This window comes from Carettochelys insculpta, chromosome 24, assembly GCF_033958435.1.
Source record: "Carettochelys insculpta isolate YL-2023 chromosome 24, ASM3395843v1, whole genome shotgun sequence".
NCBI lineage: Eukaryota > Metazoa > Chordata > Testudines > Carettochelyidae > Carettochelys > Carettochelys insculpta.
The window spans coordinates 7759208-7775691 of record NC_134160.1 but is presented as its reverse complement, the minus strand read 5'-3'; the positions used below and the strand labels follow the sequence as shown (position 1 = coordinate 7775691).

Sequence of the window (16484 nt, the reverse complement as noted above, 5' to 3'; positions counted from 1 at the left end):
ACTTCAGTAACTTTAAGCTGGTTAAGAGGCTTAATTACTACAGCCAGGTTTGCAGTTCTACCAGCTTGCATGAAAGAAATACAATTTTTTGATACATGGATTCTCACACCACTTGTCAATTATCCTCAAACTTTTTAGTGGGGCTTAGCTATAATCATTAATGGTGAATAAAGGGGTTTGGAGCTGTTAGAGCAGTTACCCTGATGTGTATATATAGTAACTATTGTATGGCTGTGAAGCACCCCACAACTGAGAGGTGCACTCAATTGCCTTAAAAACTCTTTCTGCAGGTAGACAGGCTCACTGCTGCATGCAAGTTGCAGCCAGAAGGGACATAACAAATGAAACAAATTACATCTGCCATAGATTTATTAGGAAAAAATCATTTACATGAGTTACAAGGTTGTGCCAAAAAGAACGTCTAGATCTTCAACTCTGGCTTCTAACAAGGGGTTGAGGCGCCATTCCTTCAGCAAGAAGCCAATAACGTGTGTGCGCGCACGCGCATGCAAACACACACACAGTACTTTGAAAGCTTTCTGCAAAGCCCCACCACCACAAAATCCTGTATCTTTTACATGTTACAGATCCAGAATCTTTCCCACAGTCTTAGATCACCCACAATTTACCTTTCAGAGGACAGGAGTCTCGAGATGCAAAATTTTAGTTTACAATCCTTTATCCTAAATACAGGAATAATCCTACATCACATCCCTGTTAGGTTCAAGCTTCCCAAACCAGGAGCTATTGTTCAATACACACAACAGCAACCAGCAGATGTTTCACTGCTCTTAAGATGTTATTTGCCTCCAACAGCCAGTATTTCACACAAACCAATCTGTAAGCTTGGGGTACAGTAAGACACACTTATTTTCAACTGGCAACCAAAGCAGTTAGGCACTAGGCTGTCACTGCCCAATTCTTCAATGTTCTGAAGCACCCAACAGATGATAGCCTTTAGCAATCAATTATCTTTATGAAGAGATTTCATGCATTGTTGCTCTTCTTTCCAGGGCAACCACCAGAAGAAATAAAAACTATTTCAACTCTCTCCAGAGCCCCAGTAAAACTGGTCTCTTCAGTGTCAGTCCATTAACTCAGCATACTGATAACGGAGCCTTTGGGAGCATCCCGGTGCTACTGTTAAGAAATGAAGTGGGTCTCTGGCGTGATCTGATCAATTTTGTGGTCAGCTGGGTTTGCTGAAGCTTCATAGTTGCAGATGGTCACTTCATGCCGATGAGCCTGAATTGAAACAATTGTATTTAGTCCCAAGCCATTAAAGCTCAATTTAATGCCATCAAAAAAACCCCAAAAATCTAACCTGCTCTTCCCAGTTCACTTCTGTTCAAAGTGGTCTCCACAACCCTTCCTGAGACCTGTCCAACCCTCCAACAGCATAGGGAAGGGCTGGATGGACACAGACACGCACCTGCCCCCGGCCCTTCCTCCATCCTCTTGCCACAACCAAGGGACCTGGGGGACTGTGGGGCCTACATCAACTGCTGCCTCCCACCCACCCACTCACTAGCAGCAATGGGGGGAAAACAGAGAAAGGCTGCTATACTTGTTTGCTCCCCTGGTTATCACATCACTCTGTGCCCACCGGGGAGCGCAGGGGCAGTCCCACATCCTCTCCCAGAGCTGCAAGGTCTCCTTGCTCTGCTTCCCACCAGTCAGTGAGGGGGGCCAGGCTCCTCCTGCAGGCATGCCCCTCCCCCCAATTAGTTCAGCTGGAGGGCATGTGCCCCCCCCCCCCCATAGCCCTCTCTCCACATCACTTCTGGCTAAACCTAGGCTATGTCAAGGTTTTCAAATCTGTAGTTACAAGACTGCAGCTTCTTCCAGCTATATCTGATTCTTAACAGAATCATGCATGTGACAAAATACATCCCTTAAATAAATCCAAAAGCAATGCCAGTACCTCTGACTTAATAGGCAGCCTTCTAGAATTGTAACACTTGAGATACAGGAAAGGATACTAATAAAGCATTATTTGGGTTCTGATTCAGTTCAGCAAACTAACACAGTTGCTGCTCAATAAAAATAAATACATAAGTCACTCTTAGTCAAATCTAATGGTACAAATTGCAATTCAAGAGGACGTGTACATTTGTGACATATTTTGATTATTTTCTCCTCCACTCACCTCTGTCCACTCTCCTCTCAGGCCTATATAAAAGATCTTTGTCGTCTCAGCTCCAAAATTCTTGGAAATGTGGATGGAGAGATGGTAAACATTTGAAAAACGAGCAATTCTACGGAAAAAAACAACAACAGACTTTGTATAGAGTGGGGCATGTAAATCAGTCACCCAGGGCCCATCTGGAAATAAATCTCAATTTCTAGAGCAGATCCTGAAATAAAGAGGATGAAGGCATCACTTGAAAAGGCATGGAGACTGAGCAGTGCCATGTAGGAAACATGGTGTCTTAGTCACTCCTTGGATCAAAAAGGCCTGGGAATGAGAGAGAAAGGAGCACCCTGTATGCCAGAATTGTGACTCCTCTGGCTGATGGCAGAGCAATAAAAGAAGCCTTCTTCTGTCCTCCTTGGTGTGAGTGCTGGTGCAGAAGACAAGTCATGGAGAACAACAAGAAGTCCTGTGGCAGCTTCTAGTCTAACAGATATTTTGGAACATAAGCTTTCATAAGCAAAGACCCACTTCATCAGATGCGCAAAGCGGGTCTTTGTCCACACAAGCTCATGCTCCAAAATATCTGTTAGTCTAGAAGGTGCCACAGGACTTCTTGTTGTTTTTGAAGACACAGACTAATTCAGTTACCCCTCTGATACAAGGCATAAAGAATACATGTTGCGGAGACCACAGGATGCAAGACCAAGATCATCCCCTGGTTGCCAGGGAAAAAGTCTTCAACACCATACAGGGACTAGGAGAGGTCTCACTCCAACACAAAAGCAGGGAACGGCCAAAAAAGGCATTTAAAATCATATTCAGTCATTTGATGCAATGTTATGATATGAGAGAAGGAACTGCTCTACTCATTAACACTTTCCAAGAGCTGAATAGCACGTGAGTCAGCACTGATAAAAGGAACACAAACTCAAGGGCTCCATGGGGAAGAAAAGCCAAAGCATCCCTTACAAATGCACAAGAGAGAAGGAAAGAGCCCTGTGTCATACTTCGTGGCATATTCCAGTTCTCCTGTTAGATCCCGATTCAGACTGAACACCTGATCTGGTTCTCTGGCTGTGTCATCAAATGACATATGAGGAATATTCTTGAACCTGGGAAAGGGGGAAAAAAAACAAACAAACAGTGGTTAAAATGCATATCTCCCCTCTCCTCCCACAACTGGGTTATGAAAGTGGCTATGTCCTATGGAAAACACACAACTGGATCAAGCAAGAAAACTGCTCTTGCATTGTATTAGGAATTGTCAACACACCACAGCTAGTAAACAAGAGCAAGGAACAGAGCTGTAGAGCTAATTCATTCACCGCCAATAGCATTTCCATTCCCTCTTCTGCTGTACTCAGCACTGATGAGGCTTCAGCTGGAGTACTGAGTGCAATCCTGGGTGCCACACTTTCAGAAAGATGAGGACAACTGGAGAGAACCCAGAGGAGCACAACATGAGTGACAGAAGGTATGGAAAACCTGAATTCTGGGGAAAGGTTAAACATGTCCTTTCTTTTAAGTCTCAAGAAGTGATGACTGACTGGGGAACCTCGTAACAGTCTATAAATTTGTTAAGAGCTGTCTAGGAAAACTATTGTTCTCCATGTCCAATTCGGCTAGGACAAAAAGTAATGGGTTTAATTCATAACCAGGGAGATTCTGGTTGTGTATTAGGAAAAGTTTCCTAGCAAAAGGAGTAGTTAAGTTTAGGAGTAGGCTTCCACAGTATGTTGCAGAATCCCACAGGTAAAGATTTAAGATTTAGGTGGACAAACGCCTGTCAGAACTGGTCTAGGTCTATCTGTCCCAGCACAGAGGACTGAGCTTGATGACTTCAAGGTCCCCTCCAACTAGGGATGTTAAACAGTTAACCGGTAAGCATGAAGTTTACCAGTATGCTTACCAGCTAACTGACCCTTGGCAGCTGGTAGCCAGCCAGAGCCAAGTCAAAATGGTCAACAGGTCACATGCTGTTGTGCAACCCGTTAAAACAGGTGTGTCCAACCCGCGGCCCGCAGGCGGCCCTGGACAGCTAGTAATGCGGCCCCACAAGATCATAAACTTTTAACATTATTATGTGATTTATACACATTAACTATATTATATATTTTATATGTGGCCCAAGACAATTCCTCTTCACTCAATGCGGCCCAGGCAAGCCAAAAGGTTGGACACCCATGCGTTAAAAGTTTTAACATCTCTGCCATTCTCTTTATTAAGAGGGGGCCAGGGGGTTGACAGAGTGAAGATGAGGGAGAACAGCTGCCCTGAGTAGAAAGCCAAATCATCGTTTGGCCTTCAATAAGTTACCATTAGCCCAATACCATGTTACAAACAACATTCCCGTGTCTGCCTCTGAGCTCTTAGAAAAGCCAGGTGTTGGACAACTCCTGAGGCAGTAGGGTGGAGGGGTTGGGGGTCACACCAACAACTGCTCAGGACAGGGTAAGCACCAGCTCACCTTTAACTCATCCAGTTCAGGCCTGCTACCGCTTCCTGCCCTGCCAGCCAGCCAAGGGACAGAGTGGCGCTAACAAAATTCAGCAATTAGGAGCCTGGCCCGTGGGTGATGTTGCAGCAGCAGCTTGCAAAGAGCTGAGACAGAGATCTTCTTCTTGGAGTACAGTCTCAAGGGATGGGAGGGTCCTGCCCTGCCAGAGGGATGAGCTAGACACCCTAATCCATGCACATCTGTTCATGCTCCAAGTAGCAAATCCTGCTTCCAGCTCCTTACTAGGTAGTACTTCAGTGTCTCCCCAGGGGACTGCCGGAGCTCTTAATCCTTGCACCTTTTCAGTGCCATGCCCCACCCCACAACCCCCATCAGGGCAGGAAGCAGCAGCAGCAGCCCAGGTGTCAGCAGAGCAGTGTGATCTATAGAACCTTGCAGATCTGTGGCTATCCACAGATCATGTTTGTGGATCAGACACAGATACAAATTTTGTAACCCCACAGGGCTCTAATGATCCAAGCCCCAGACCAGACTAGAAGAGAGGGACAGCACATAAGGAGAAGACATTCCCCTCTCTCAGCCCACAACCCTATCTCCTGAAATAGGACCAGTATGCCATTACAAAATTGCAGAAGCTCATGGTGGAATTCAGCACCCATGCACATCCTGTGACATTCAAACACCTACCTGTCACTGCAGTGAATTAACACCCTCCCTTCGCAGTTTCTACAGGGCCTTAATCATGCTTCTCACAGAATAATTACATTTATATTAACCTAGTATAGGTGCTTCTATCTCAGCAATAAGAATGGGCAGCCTGGCTTTAACTCAAGACTGGAATTAAGGTATTCCTGGCTTCTGATTTAAGCTCAGACACCAATTCCTGCTTTGGCTTTAGTATCATCTAAACAGGAGTGGCCAGCCTGAGTTTGAGAAGGAGCCAGAATTTACCAACGTACGTTGCCAAAGAGCCATGATAACATGTTAGCAGCCCCCCCATCAACTCCCAAGTCCTGCTGATCACTCCTTCCCTCTCCCTCCCTGTGCCTCCTCCCCACTGCAATCAGCTGTTTTCACAGCATGCAAGAGGGTCTGAGGAGGAGAGAAGAGGAACTGGCAGGCTGAGAGGTGGGAGCAGGATGGGGCAGGGCTTGGGGAATTACAGGATCATAGAACTGGAAGGAACCTTGAGATGTCATTAAGTCCAGCCCCCTGAACTCATTAGAAGATTAAGCACCATCTACACCTGTGGTGTCCAACTAGTTCCGAAGCAGTAGCCACTATAGTGGCAACTGTTCTATACAACTACTCGTATTATTCTGAAATATATCTATTGTTCAAGCCAACTAGCACACTCAACCTGCCCAACAGCCACACATGGCTAGTGGTTAGTATGCCGGACACCACGGATCTGGACCATAAGGAGTAGCCTGGGGCAGGGCCTGGGGATTGAGCAGCAAGCACCACTAGCACCTTGGAAAGGTGGCGCCAGAGTCTGTACCTATGCAAGAAGCCACATATTAACCTCTGAAAAGTCACATGCAGCTCCAGAGCCACAAGTTGGGCACCCCTTTCTATCAAATGGGGATAGGAATTCTGATGGCTCTGGCAACGAGAACCTTGCAGGAGGAAAAGAAAAACTATCCACATTAAATACTGGCGGATGTGCCGCTATCCAGCAGATATCCGCACATTTGCAGGACTATTTATACATCTACTCTGCCTACCAATAACTGTGTACTGGATACATTAGAAAAGAGGTTTAATTCATGTTAGTATGAGCCGCTCTAGGATTCAATCTCAGCTACACGCCACAAACAGAAGACCATCACTGAAGATAAAAACACGGCTTAAGGATTTCAAAACTCTGTTCTACAACAGCTGTGCAAATAGATACTTGATACACTATCTGCCCAACATGAGCTTTTCTGGGGCCCAGGTTCAGTTCCACTTACAGTCTCATCTCTGATGGGTGCGTATCATCATCCTCTCCCATCACAATTATCCCTTTTAGCTTCACATTGCCAGTAAACCTGCCATGAAACACAGAATAAGTAACTTCACCTCTACTATCTTCCAGTTAGTCTTGATTATACATCACACAATTCAGTAAATGTCAGTCAAGAAGAGTTGCCATCACCCAAACTCATTTTCTAGTTTATTTCCCAAGAGCATTCAAAGAAGACTACTGTGAGCAAAGAGCCCAGCCACAAATAAAACTGAGTACATCAGTTGCTAACAGGGCATGAAAGAGCACCAAGGAGATACTTACGGGATATTAAATAGAAGTTCTTCATCATCATCACTTTCGACAAACTAAAAGATACAAAACAGGATTAAAAATAATCCTTTGCAAGCAGATACTGAAGATGCTCTGTAATGCCGTACATAACACTTCCCACACACTTCCTTCTGCATCAGTTCATACCTGCATTCCGTTGGAAGCTTTGCACTAAAACATTTACAGCAGAACCATCTTAGCATGCCCCACTGTATTTTGGGAGTTAGGAATGAACAATATGGACAATGCATTATCCAATGAACTTTGCTTACACAGAAATTCATAGTTCAGTTGAGCCCCATACAGATACCAAATTTGTATCCACAAAAACAAGCTGAGGATATCCACATTTTCATCGGCAGATGTCCAGCTATCCAGTGGATAGCCAATGGATTTGCAGAACTATTTATACAGCTACCCTAACTACCAATAAGTGTTTGCCGACTACATTACAGAAAGAGGTTTAATCCAATAGCCCACTGACGCATGCACTAGAAAGTCTCTTGAGGTGTAAGACAAAGCCTTTCATTATGACTAATGTTATCTTTACACCAGGAGCATTTTGTTGGTAAAGGTATACTGGTAGGCTATACCACCAAAACGCTCCTACTGGTTTGAGCTGCACTTTGTAACAGTATAATAAAAACATCTCTACAACAAAACAAGCCACACCAGTAGAAGCACACCTTCACCATTATAATTGTCTACGCTCTGGGCTTCTGTCAGTACAGCTATGTTGGTGAGAGATCACACCTCATCATGCTCCTGACAAACAACTTAGTGCCAATGGAAGTCGATAGCACAGACATGACTTCTTAGGCCATGTCTACTCTATGCATATCAAGTCACTACTGCTATACCTATGTAGCCAAGTGCTCCTGGTGCAGATGCAGCTTAAGGAAGAACTGCCCTGTGACAATCCTTCCCACCCTCCTCCATGGTCTAGGAAAAAAGGCTTGTGAACGTGAAGATGTAGAACTTGAGGATGCTTTTAAAAAATACCCCATGTAACCTATCTATTTTTATGCACATATTGTTCTTGTATGTGAAATTAGAAATATGACGTGTGAATCTGTTTAGAATTCTAAAATGTGCTAATCAGAAACATTACTGTTGCCTCAAAATCCTACTGGCTCAGTGATCACCTCAACCACTTGTTTGTCCTGTAATCCCAAGCAGCAGTTGGTGTTAAAGAGGCATATGACCATGCCATCTGATACAGGAATCCAGTGTGAACCTGACAGTTTTCCATGAAGGGGAAGAGGAGAATGTAAAACAAATTATTCCAGTGCTGGGGAAAAAGTCTATTTAAGCAATGGGAAAACAATCCCCTTTGTCTTCTGCTGGCCTTTGAAACTACCTGCAACAGTGTCAGAGGATATTTCAAGAACTGCAAAAGATCTCCAGACCTGAGGAAATGGGGTCTGCCCCACAAAAGCTCATCACTTAAATATTTTGTTAGTCTTTGAAGTGCTACATGCCTGCTGGCTTGTTTTATTACAAATACAGACTAACACAGCCACCTCTGTGTTACTATCTAATCTGAAGTGTATACCTGAAATAAGAACAGCTGTTTACAATAAGAATTTGCATAACCAGCACATTGGGGAAAAATCCCAAGGGGACTTGTGTGATTGCACTCCATCACATGCCCTCTTGCCAGTACACCTCATTTTGGCTTTCCCAAGTGAAACACTATACCAGTAAAAACAACAAGGAATCCTGTGGCGGTGGCACCACACACACACACACACACAATTGGAAGGGACCTTGGGAGGTCATCGAGTCCAGTCCCCTGCCCTCTTGGCAGGACCCAGCACCATCCCTATGCCCTTATTTATTGGCACCAGATCCCTATATGGCCTCCTCAAGGACTGAACTTGCAATCCAAGGTTTAGCAGGCTCAAAACACTGAGCTATCCCTCCACCCTAAACACTACTACTGAATACTTTACTACTAATACTAAATACTTCAAATACTAACATATACTTGGGTATAAGTTTTCATGGGCGAAAAAAGCAGGTTCCAGTCCATGAAAGCATCATTTTTGCTGAAACAGACTAACAACTACCCGCCCTGAAACCTGCATACCAGTAAAATCACACTCTCACCCAGAGTGGGGCTGTCCTAGTATAACTATTTTAGTAAAGTCACTCATCATCACCCCTCACCACCACCACATACAGTTATACTGGTATACAAAAAGAACATTCAGCATCTGAACAGATGCCTTCACATCAGACTTGACTATGCAATTGTACTCAGGGCTCTCCCCGCCCCAGCAGAACACACCAGAAAGGAGTTCTGGCACCGTTCTTCTGTTAGAACGCCAGAAAAATTTTCACCACTGGCCCCGCAGCAGCGTGGGGACTGAGGCGTCCAACCTGTACACCTTAACTCCTATGAGGCATCATCAGACTTGAGTTTCACCTACAGAAAGTACCACTGCCACTCAGCACATCATCAGAGAGACCACCCTGTGCTGTGAAAGTTAGCTCTCCCTCTGCCCATTCCCCGAAGCAGCATGCTGCAAGTCATCTAAATGCTTGAAGTCCTGCCAATGCGACTGAAGTACTTTTCCCTAGGGGAAAAAACCCTGATTGTAACCAACACACTGCTGCATGGAGCAGAGATGTGGCCCAAGGCTGTCTCTAGCCAAGACAGGACGCTGCCCACAGCAAACATCAGCGACACTCAAAGTCACGCAGGCATGAGGAAGGAAGCTACCAGAGCAGGGCGAGCTAGGAATCCCCATCCCAGAACAACAAGTCCTGCGGCACCTTACAGACTAACAGATCTTTTGGAGCATAAGCTTTTGTAGCCAAAGACCCGCTTCTCTGCCCACGAAAGCTCGTGCTCCAAAATACCTGCCAGCCCGTACGGTGCCACAGGACTTCTTGTTCTCAAAGACACAGACTGACCCGGCCACCTCTCCCCTACTTGCATCCAAGAACGGCGGCTCGGGAGGGCAGGACTGGAACAGGGGCGCTCGGCCAGGCAAGCGCCGAACCCGGTCCCCGAGGGAGGCCGGAGCAAGCCGAGGGAGAACTGGCGCGGCAAAACGCGAAGCCAGCTCGAGGCGGGAGCGGCCCAGACCAGCAGGGACCGAACCCTGCGGGCTCGGGGGGCCCGACAGAGCTAAGGGGGGAGCGGGGCCGGGCCTGGCTCACGGCGGGTGCTTCAGAGCCAGGCCCAGGGATGGAGCAGGAGCCTCGGCCTGCCAGGCCCCCTCCCCGGCCCTGCTGAGCGCTGCGTGCCCAGACCCCCGCAGGAACGCGCCGCGCAGGGGGTGGGCGCAGCTTAAGCGCCAAGACCCCAGCGGAGCCCACCCCCCGCTCAGGGACCGGCCCCGCCCGCGGCCTGCCTCACCCCGCCCCCCACTGGCCGGCACCTGGCTGCGGTCCCCGCGATCCTCCCAGGCGCGGAACACCAGCGCCCCGCTGCCCTCCCGCCGCTCGTTGAGGCACTGGAGCCGCTCGCGGTCGATGCGCAGGTAGAGGCCCCAGGCCAGGCCGCGGCGCTCGGGGGGCTCCTCGCGCTCGGCGCCGCAGCGGCAGCCGCCCCCGCCGTGCCCGTGGCCGTGCGCCATGGCCGGGCAGAGCCGCCGCAGCCGAGCGGGCGGGAACGGGTCAGGCGCCCCGACACCTCCCCGCATGTCACGTGAGGCGCCGCGGGAACACCCCTTTCCCGCCGTTGGCCCAGCTTTGTCACGTGGTAGGGGGCGGGGCCAGCCCCGGGGGCGGGGTCAGGGGGTAGGGAAGGGAGGGGGCTGCAGGCGCTCAGGGGGGAAGGATGTGAGGGCGGGGCCGCAGACACTCAAGGGCCGAGGGAAGCGGGTGCCTCGGGATCAGGCTCAGCAGGGAGGAAGGGCAGCCGGTGCCCATAGATCAGTGGGGCGGGGCAGGGGACAGCACGTGCCTAGAGGGTAGCAGCAGGAGCAGGCAGGTACTCAAAGAGCAGCGGAGGGACGGGCAGGCAGGTGGCTTTCCAGAGCGAGGTGGAAGGGAGAGCCGGTCATGTCGTCGCAGGGCCTGCAAGAGCTTGGTAAAGGCAGAAAAATGCAGGTCCCTGGACAACATGGATAGCTGCGGTAACAAGCGCGTGGGATAAATGTGTATCGAGGTTTAAACCCACAGAGCATTTGGCCCTTACCTGCCCCACTGGTCCTGTCAGGGGTGACCAGGAATCAACAAGAAGGGCTGCTATGCTACTGAGCTACACTTCCAGCTAGTGTTTCACTCTGCCGCATAAAACCCACAGAGCTAGCGTTCCAATACCAAAAAATGGTTCGCTCCATTGGCAATGGTAGAAACTGCTGCACGTTAGACTAATAATAGGCTCGTTTGTCATCACTTCGAGGGTCCTGACTCACACTGGTAACTACGAAAAGCATGATTTGGCGCTTGGTTATTTCTAACCCCACTTAGTTGATAATATGCTACTTGGATGCAGAATGCTACAGAGTCAGTATCAGCTGGAGAGGCCAGAACACTAATTCTTTTCCTTTTCTCGTGGCAAGTGTAAGTAAATGTCACAGGTTACACAGCTAATTTGTCTGTCCCAGTCTAGAGCAGTGTTTTGCTATAAGTGAGCAGAGTACAGTTCTGTACCCATCTCCTAAGCCAGGCTCTATAAACTATTGAATTAAGCTTCCCAGAGAAGGGCTTATGCCGGTGGGGATGAGTATTAGTCATGCAACTGAACTAGGCTGATAGAAACATGGTTAGCCACAATTCACGGCCATGGAATCTGGGCCCGTAGGAAACAGCAAGGGGGCCACCCTAGCTCTGGCCACCAGTTCAATTATTTCCCCATGAGCAGCAGAACTTCTCCTTCCCATGCAGGCTTCTCCTACTAGTCACAACCTGCACCTGTCTCAGACTCTTGCCCCTGCCCGGACTTGCCTTCACTGGGCAAGAAATCACTTCCCTTGTTTTACCACAAAAGAGTGTCTCTGGTCTTGGACTATGCTGGGCTTAAAATCTCTCTCTGTAAAGTCTATCCACATAAGTGGTCAGTGTCTGAATGGTGATGAAGCTTATCACAAAAGCTTATGAACTAAATAATGTGTGTCTCTAAGTTGCCACATGGCTGCTTGATTTTTTGATAAAGGCAGCAGTGATTATTTAAAAGGGACTGAAGCCAAAAGAGCTGTAGTTTGGGAGGCAAGGGGAGCAGTGATAAGAGTTCAACATAGATTTGGTGGAGGTATCACAGTAGGCAGTAATGCCATAGTAAGGAATGTGTCAGGCTGTAATGAAAACAATATGGGTTACAAGGCTAGGCAGTCAGACAAGGGTTTCATTGACGGTTCTGAGAGAGAGCTTGAAATTATGTTGTTCCTGGATTGCTGTTTTCAGACAGGTCCTTCCATTCCCAAACTTCAGTTAATTAGATATCAAACAGAGCTGCCACTGTCAGCTACTTCATGTCTTCATTACCCCTGCCCCTGCTTTAACAACTGCAGTTCAGCCTGACTTCTCTAGAGAATGGGATTTTTTTGATACATAACTTGGGTTTAAGACAGGTCTACACTAAAAAGTTAGGTCAACCCAGCTGCATTGCTCAGGGGTATGAAAAATTTATACTGCATAGCGATGCAGATGAACTGAGCTAAGCCTGGTAGAGACAGCACTCAGTGGATGGAAGAATTCATCCATTGACCAAGCTGCCACCTCTTGCAGAGATAACATAAGAATGGCCATACTGGGTCAGACCAAAGGTCCATCTAGACCAGCATCCTGTCTGCTGACAGTAGCCAGTGCCAGGTGCCCCAGAGGAGGTGAACCGAAGACAATGATCAAGCGATTTGTCTCCTGCCATCCATCTCCTGCCTTTGACAAAAGGCTAGGCACCATACCTTACCCCTTGCTAATAGCCATCTCTGGACCTAACCTCCAAAAATTTATCGAGCTCTTTCTTAAACTCTGTTAGAGTCCTGGCCTTCACAGCATCCTCTGGTAAGGAGTTCCACAGGTTGACTGTGCGCTGTGTGAAGAAAAATTTTCTTTTATTAGTTTTGAACCTGCTACCCATTAATTTCATTTGGTGTCCTCTAGTTCTTATATTATGGGAACAAGTAAATAACTTTTCAATATTCACTTTCTCCACACCATTCATGATTTTATATACCTCTATCATATCGCCCTTCAGTTTCCTCTTTTCTAGGCTGAAAAGTCCCAGTCTCTCTAGCCTCTCCTCACATGGGACCCGTTCCAAACCCTTAATCATTTTAGTTGCCCTTTTCTGAACCTTTTCTAATGCCAATATATCTTTTTTGAGGTTAGGAGACCACATCTGCACGCAGTACTCAAGATGTGGGCGTACCATAGTTTTATATAGGGGAAGTAAGATATTCTTTGTCTTATTTTCTATCACTTTTTTAATTATTCCTAACATCCTGTTTGCTTTACTGACTGCCACTGCACACTGCGTGGATGTTTTCAGAGAACTATCTACTCTAATTCCAAGATTCCTTTCCTGATCTGTTGTAGCTAAATTTGCCCCCATCCCATTATATGTATAATTAGGGTTATTTTTCCCAATGTGCATTACCTTACGCTTACCCACGTTAAATTTCATTTGCTATTTTGCTGCCCAATCACTCAGTTTGCTGAGATCTTTTTGAAGTTCTTCACAGTCTGCTTTGGTTTTGACTATCCTGAACTGTTTGGTGTCATCTGCAAACTTTGCCACCTCACTGCTTACCCCTTTCTCCAGATCATTGATGAATAAGTTGAACAAGATTGGTCCCAGGACTGACCCTTGGGGAACACCACTAGTTACCCCCCTCCATTGTGAAAATTTACCATTTATTCCTACCCTTTGTTTCCTGTCTTTTAACCAGTTTCCAATTCATGAAAGGATCTTTCCTCCTGTCCCATGACCACCTAATTTACCTAAGAGCCTTTGGTGAGGGACCGTGTCAAAGGCTTTCTGGAAATCTAAGTATACTATGTCTACTGCATCCCCCCTGTCCGCATGCTTGTTAACCCCTTCAAAGAACTCTAATAGATTAGTAAGACATGACTTCCCTTTAACAGAAACCATGTTGACTTTTGCTCAACAAATCATGTTTCTTTACGTGTCTGACAATTTTTTTCTTTACTATTGTTTCTACTAATTTGCCCAGTACTGACGTTAGACTTACCGGTCTATAATTGCTAGGGTCTCCTTTAGAGCCCTTTTTAAATATTGGTGTTACATTAGCTGTCTTCCAATCATTGGGTACCGAAGCTGATTTAAAGGATAGGTTACAAACCACCGTTAATAGTTCCGCAATTTCACATTTGAGTTCTTTCAGAACCCTTGGGTGAATACCATCCGGTTCCGGAGACTTGTGACTGTTTAACCTATCAATTAGTTCCCAAACCTCCTCTAATGATACTTCAATCTGGGACAGTTCCTCAGATTTGTAACCCATAAAGGACGGCTCAGATTTGGGAATCTCTCTAACATCCTCAGCCGTGAAGACTGAAGCAAAGAAATCATTTAGTTTTTCCGCAATGGCATTATCTTCCTTGATTGCTCCTTTTATGTCTGTATCGTCCAGGGGCCCCACTGCTTTTTTAGCAGGCTTCCTGCTTCTAATGTACTTAAAAAACATTTTACTATTGTTTTTTGAATTTATGGCTAACTGTTCCTCAAAATCTTTTTTGGCTTTTCTTATTACATTTTTACATTTAATTTGGCAGTTTTTATGTTCCTTTCTATTTTGATCACTAGGATTTGACTTCCACTTTTTTTAAAAAGATGATTTTTTATCTCTTGCTGCCTCTTTTACATGCTTGTTAAGCCATGGTGGCTCTTTTTTAGGTCTCTTACTGTGTTTCTTAATTTGGGGTATACATTTAAGTTGGGCCTCTAACATGGTATCTTTGAAAAGTTTCCACACAAGTTGCAGGGATTTTACTCTAGTTACTCTACCTTTTAATTTCTGCTTAACTAACCTCCTCATTTTTGTGTAATTCCCCTTTTTGAAATTAAATACCAGAGTGTTGGACTGTTGCGGTGTTCTTCCCAACACAGAAATATTAAATGTTATTATGTTATGGCCACTATTTCCAAGCGGTCCTGTAATAGTTACCTCTTGGACCAGATCCTGTGTTCCACTCAGTACTAAATCAAGAATTGCCTCTCCCCTTGTGGGTTCCTGTACCAGCTGCTCCAAGAAGCAGTCATTTAAGGCATCAAGAAATTTTCTCTCTGAATCCCTTCGTGAGGTGACGTACCCAGTCAATATGGGGATAATTGAAATCTCCCATTATTAGTGAGGTAAATTAAACTAGCGACAGGGGACCGTCTCATCAGCGCTGAAGGGGCTATGCTGAGGCACTAGAGTGGTACAACAGCAGTTTGTGTTGCTTTAACTATAAGTGGAGACAAGCCTAAATACTCAACACCTTGTTTCTGAGCAAGCAAAAGGATGCAACTTACACTCCATGGAAGACCTCCATTTCTAGGGAATTATTTTTGCCTTCTGAAATCCCATAAAATCGAGTTCCTTTTCTGACCACCAAATAGGATAGAAACTGAGATCTCAGGAAAAAAAAGTGTGAATGATTGGAAGACTCCAGTTCAAGTCCAGGTTGGAATTGAGGAGGAATCTCTTGTATGCTAATTAGCATGTGTGTAGGGTTTTTGATTGGTTTTAATTTTTTTTCTGCTGTGCTTTTACCTTCATATAATACTTGCTTAGAAAGAGCTGTGCGGTAACATAACTGGGGCAATTACCCTGTGTACCTTCTTGGAGGAGAGACGCGAAGCAGGCTGGCTTACGCAGACTGTTATTTGCTGGGAATAACACTAAAGGCAAGGAACTGTTCAGCCTGGAAATACTCTGGTCAGAAGGAAGACACAGATCTCCATCCCAGAGATGCAAACAGCTAGGGAGAGGGAAGACCAGAATAGGTGCCCTTGCTGGCCTACTAAAGGGAAATACCAGATATCGTTGTCCTGAACTAGGATAGGGCCCAGACCTGCAACCCTCACTCAGATGCTCACACCTAACAGTCGTAAATGTAAGGTTACAGCAGCAAGCTCCCATGGTACTGTTTCTTCCTCTCTTGCAAGCAATTCCCACAGCACCTGGAGAAGCCATTTTCTTATACTGCTTTAAAGCTGTTTTTAATATCAATTTATGATTCTTGGTTCAGGGTGTGGCAGATAGGGAGGAAAGGATCTGAAAACATGACAGACAACAGCTTAGATTTTGTTGTGAGCCTAGGATTTCACACTTCTTTGCTACACCTGTCCAGTTTCCTTTCATCAAGCTACAGCATCTATAGCAGTGGTTCCCAACCTTTTCACTAGTGTGGACCCCCAATCACCACCACCCCAAACTATTCACGCCACTCCCAAAGCCAATTCTAGCCACTAGGTACACTTCATTAAATGAAAAAGGAAACCACAACATAGGTTTTCAGACAAAAATGAAAACCATTATTGGAAGATATTTAATTTAGAAATAACTGATTGTAACTTTGCAATTTATTTAAAACATTTTCTATGCTCACTTTTCTTTCCCCCCGCCCTGCCCCAATATATACACTGCAACACCCCAATGAACCCCAGGCTAGGAAGCACTGCTCTATCGAACAGGGGACAT

The 16484-nt window shown here is 46.0% G+C and overlaps 1 protein-coding gene across 2 annotated transcripts; it reads right to left on the bottom strand.

Annotated features, from left to right (window-relative positions):
- Positions 1 to 357: 357 nt before the first annotated feature.
- Positions 358 to 10540, bottom strand: PITHD1 (PITH domain containing 1). Of its 2 annotated transcripts, XM_074976482.1 has the most exons (6): positions 10269 to 10537; positions 6868 to 6911; positions 6551 to 6628; positions 3145 to 3249; positions 2150 to 2258; positions 358 to 1245 (listed from the first exon to the last, which is right to left on the bottom strand). In XM_074976482.1, exons 1-6 carry the CDS (start codon positions 10530 to 10532, stop codon positions 1144 to 1146), a joined length of 702 nt encoding a protein of 233 aa, XP_074832583.1. In that variant the 5' UTR covers positions 10533 to 10537; the 3' UTR covers positions 358 to 1143. The 2 variants fall into 2 exon arrangements, with proteins under 2 accessions (XP_074832583.1, XP_074832584.1); XM_074976483.1 differs by lacking the exon at positions 3145 to 3249 and having other exon boundaries at positions 10269 to 10540.
- Positions 10541 to 16484: the final 5944 nt, after the last annotated feature.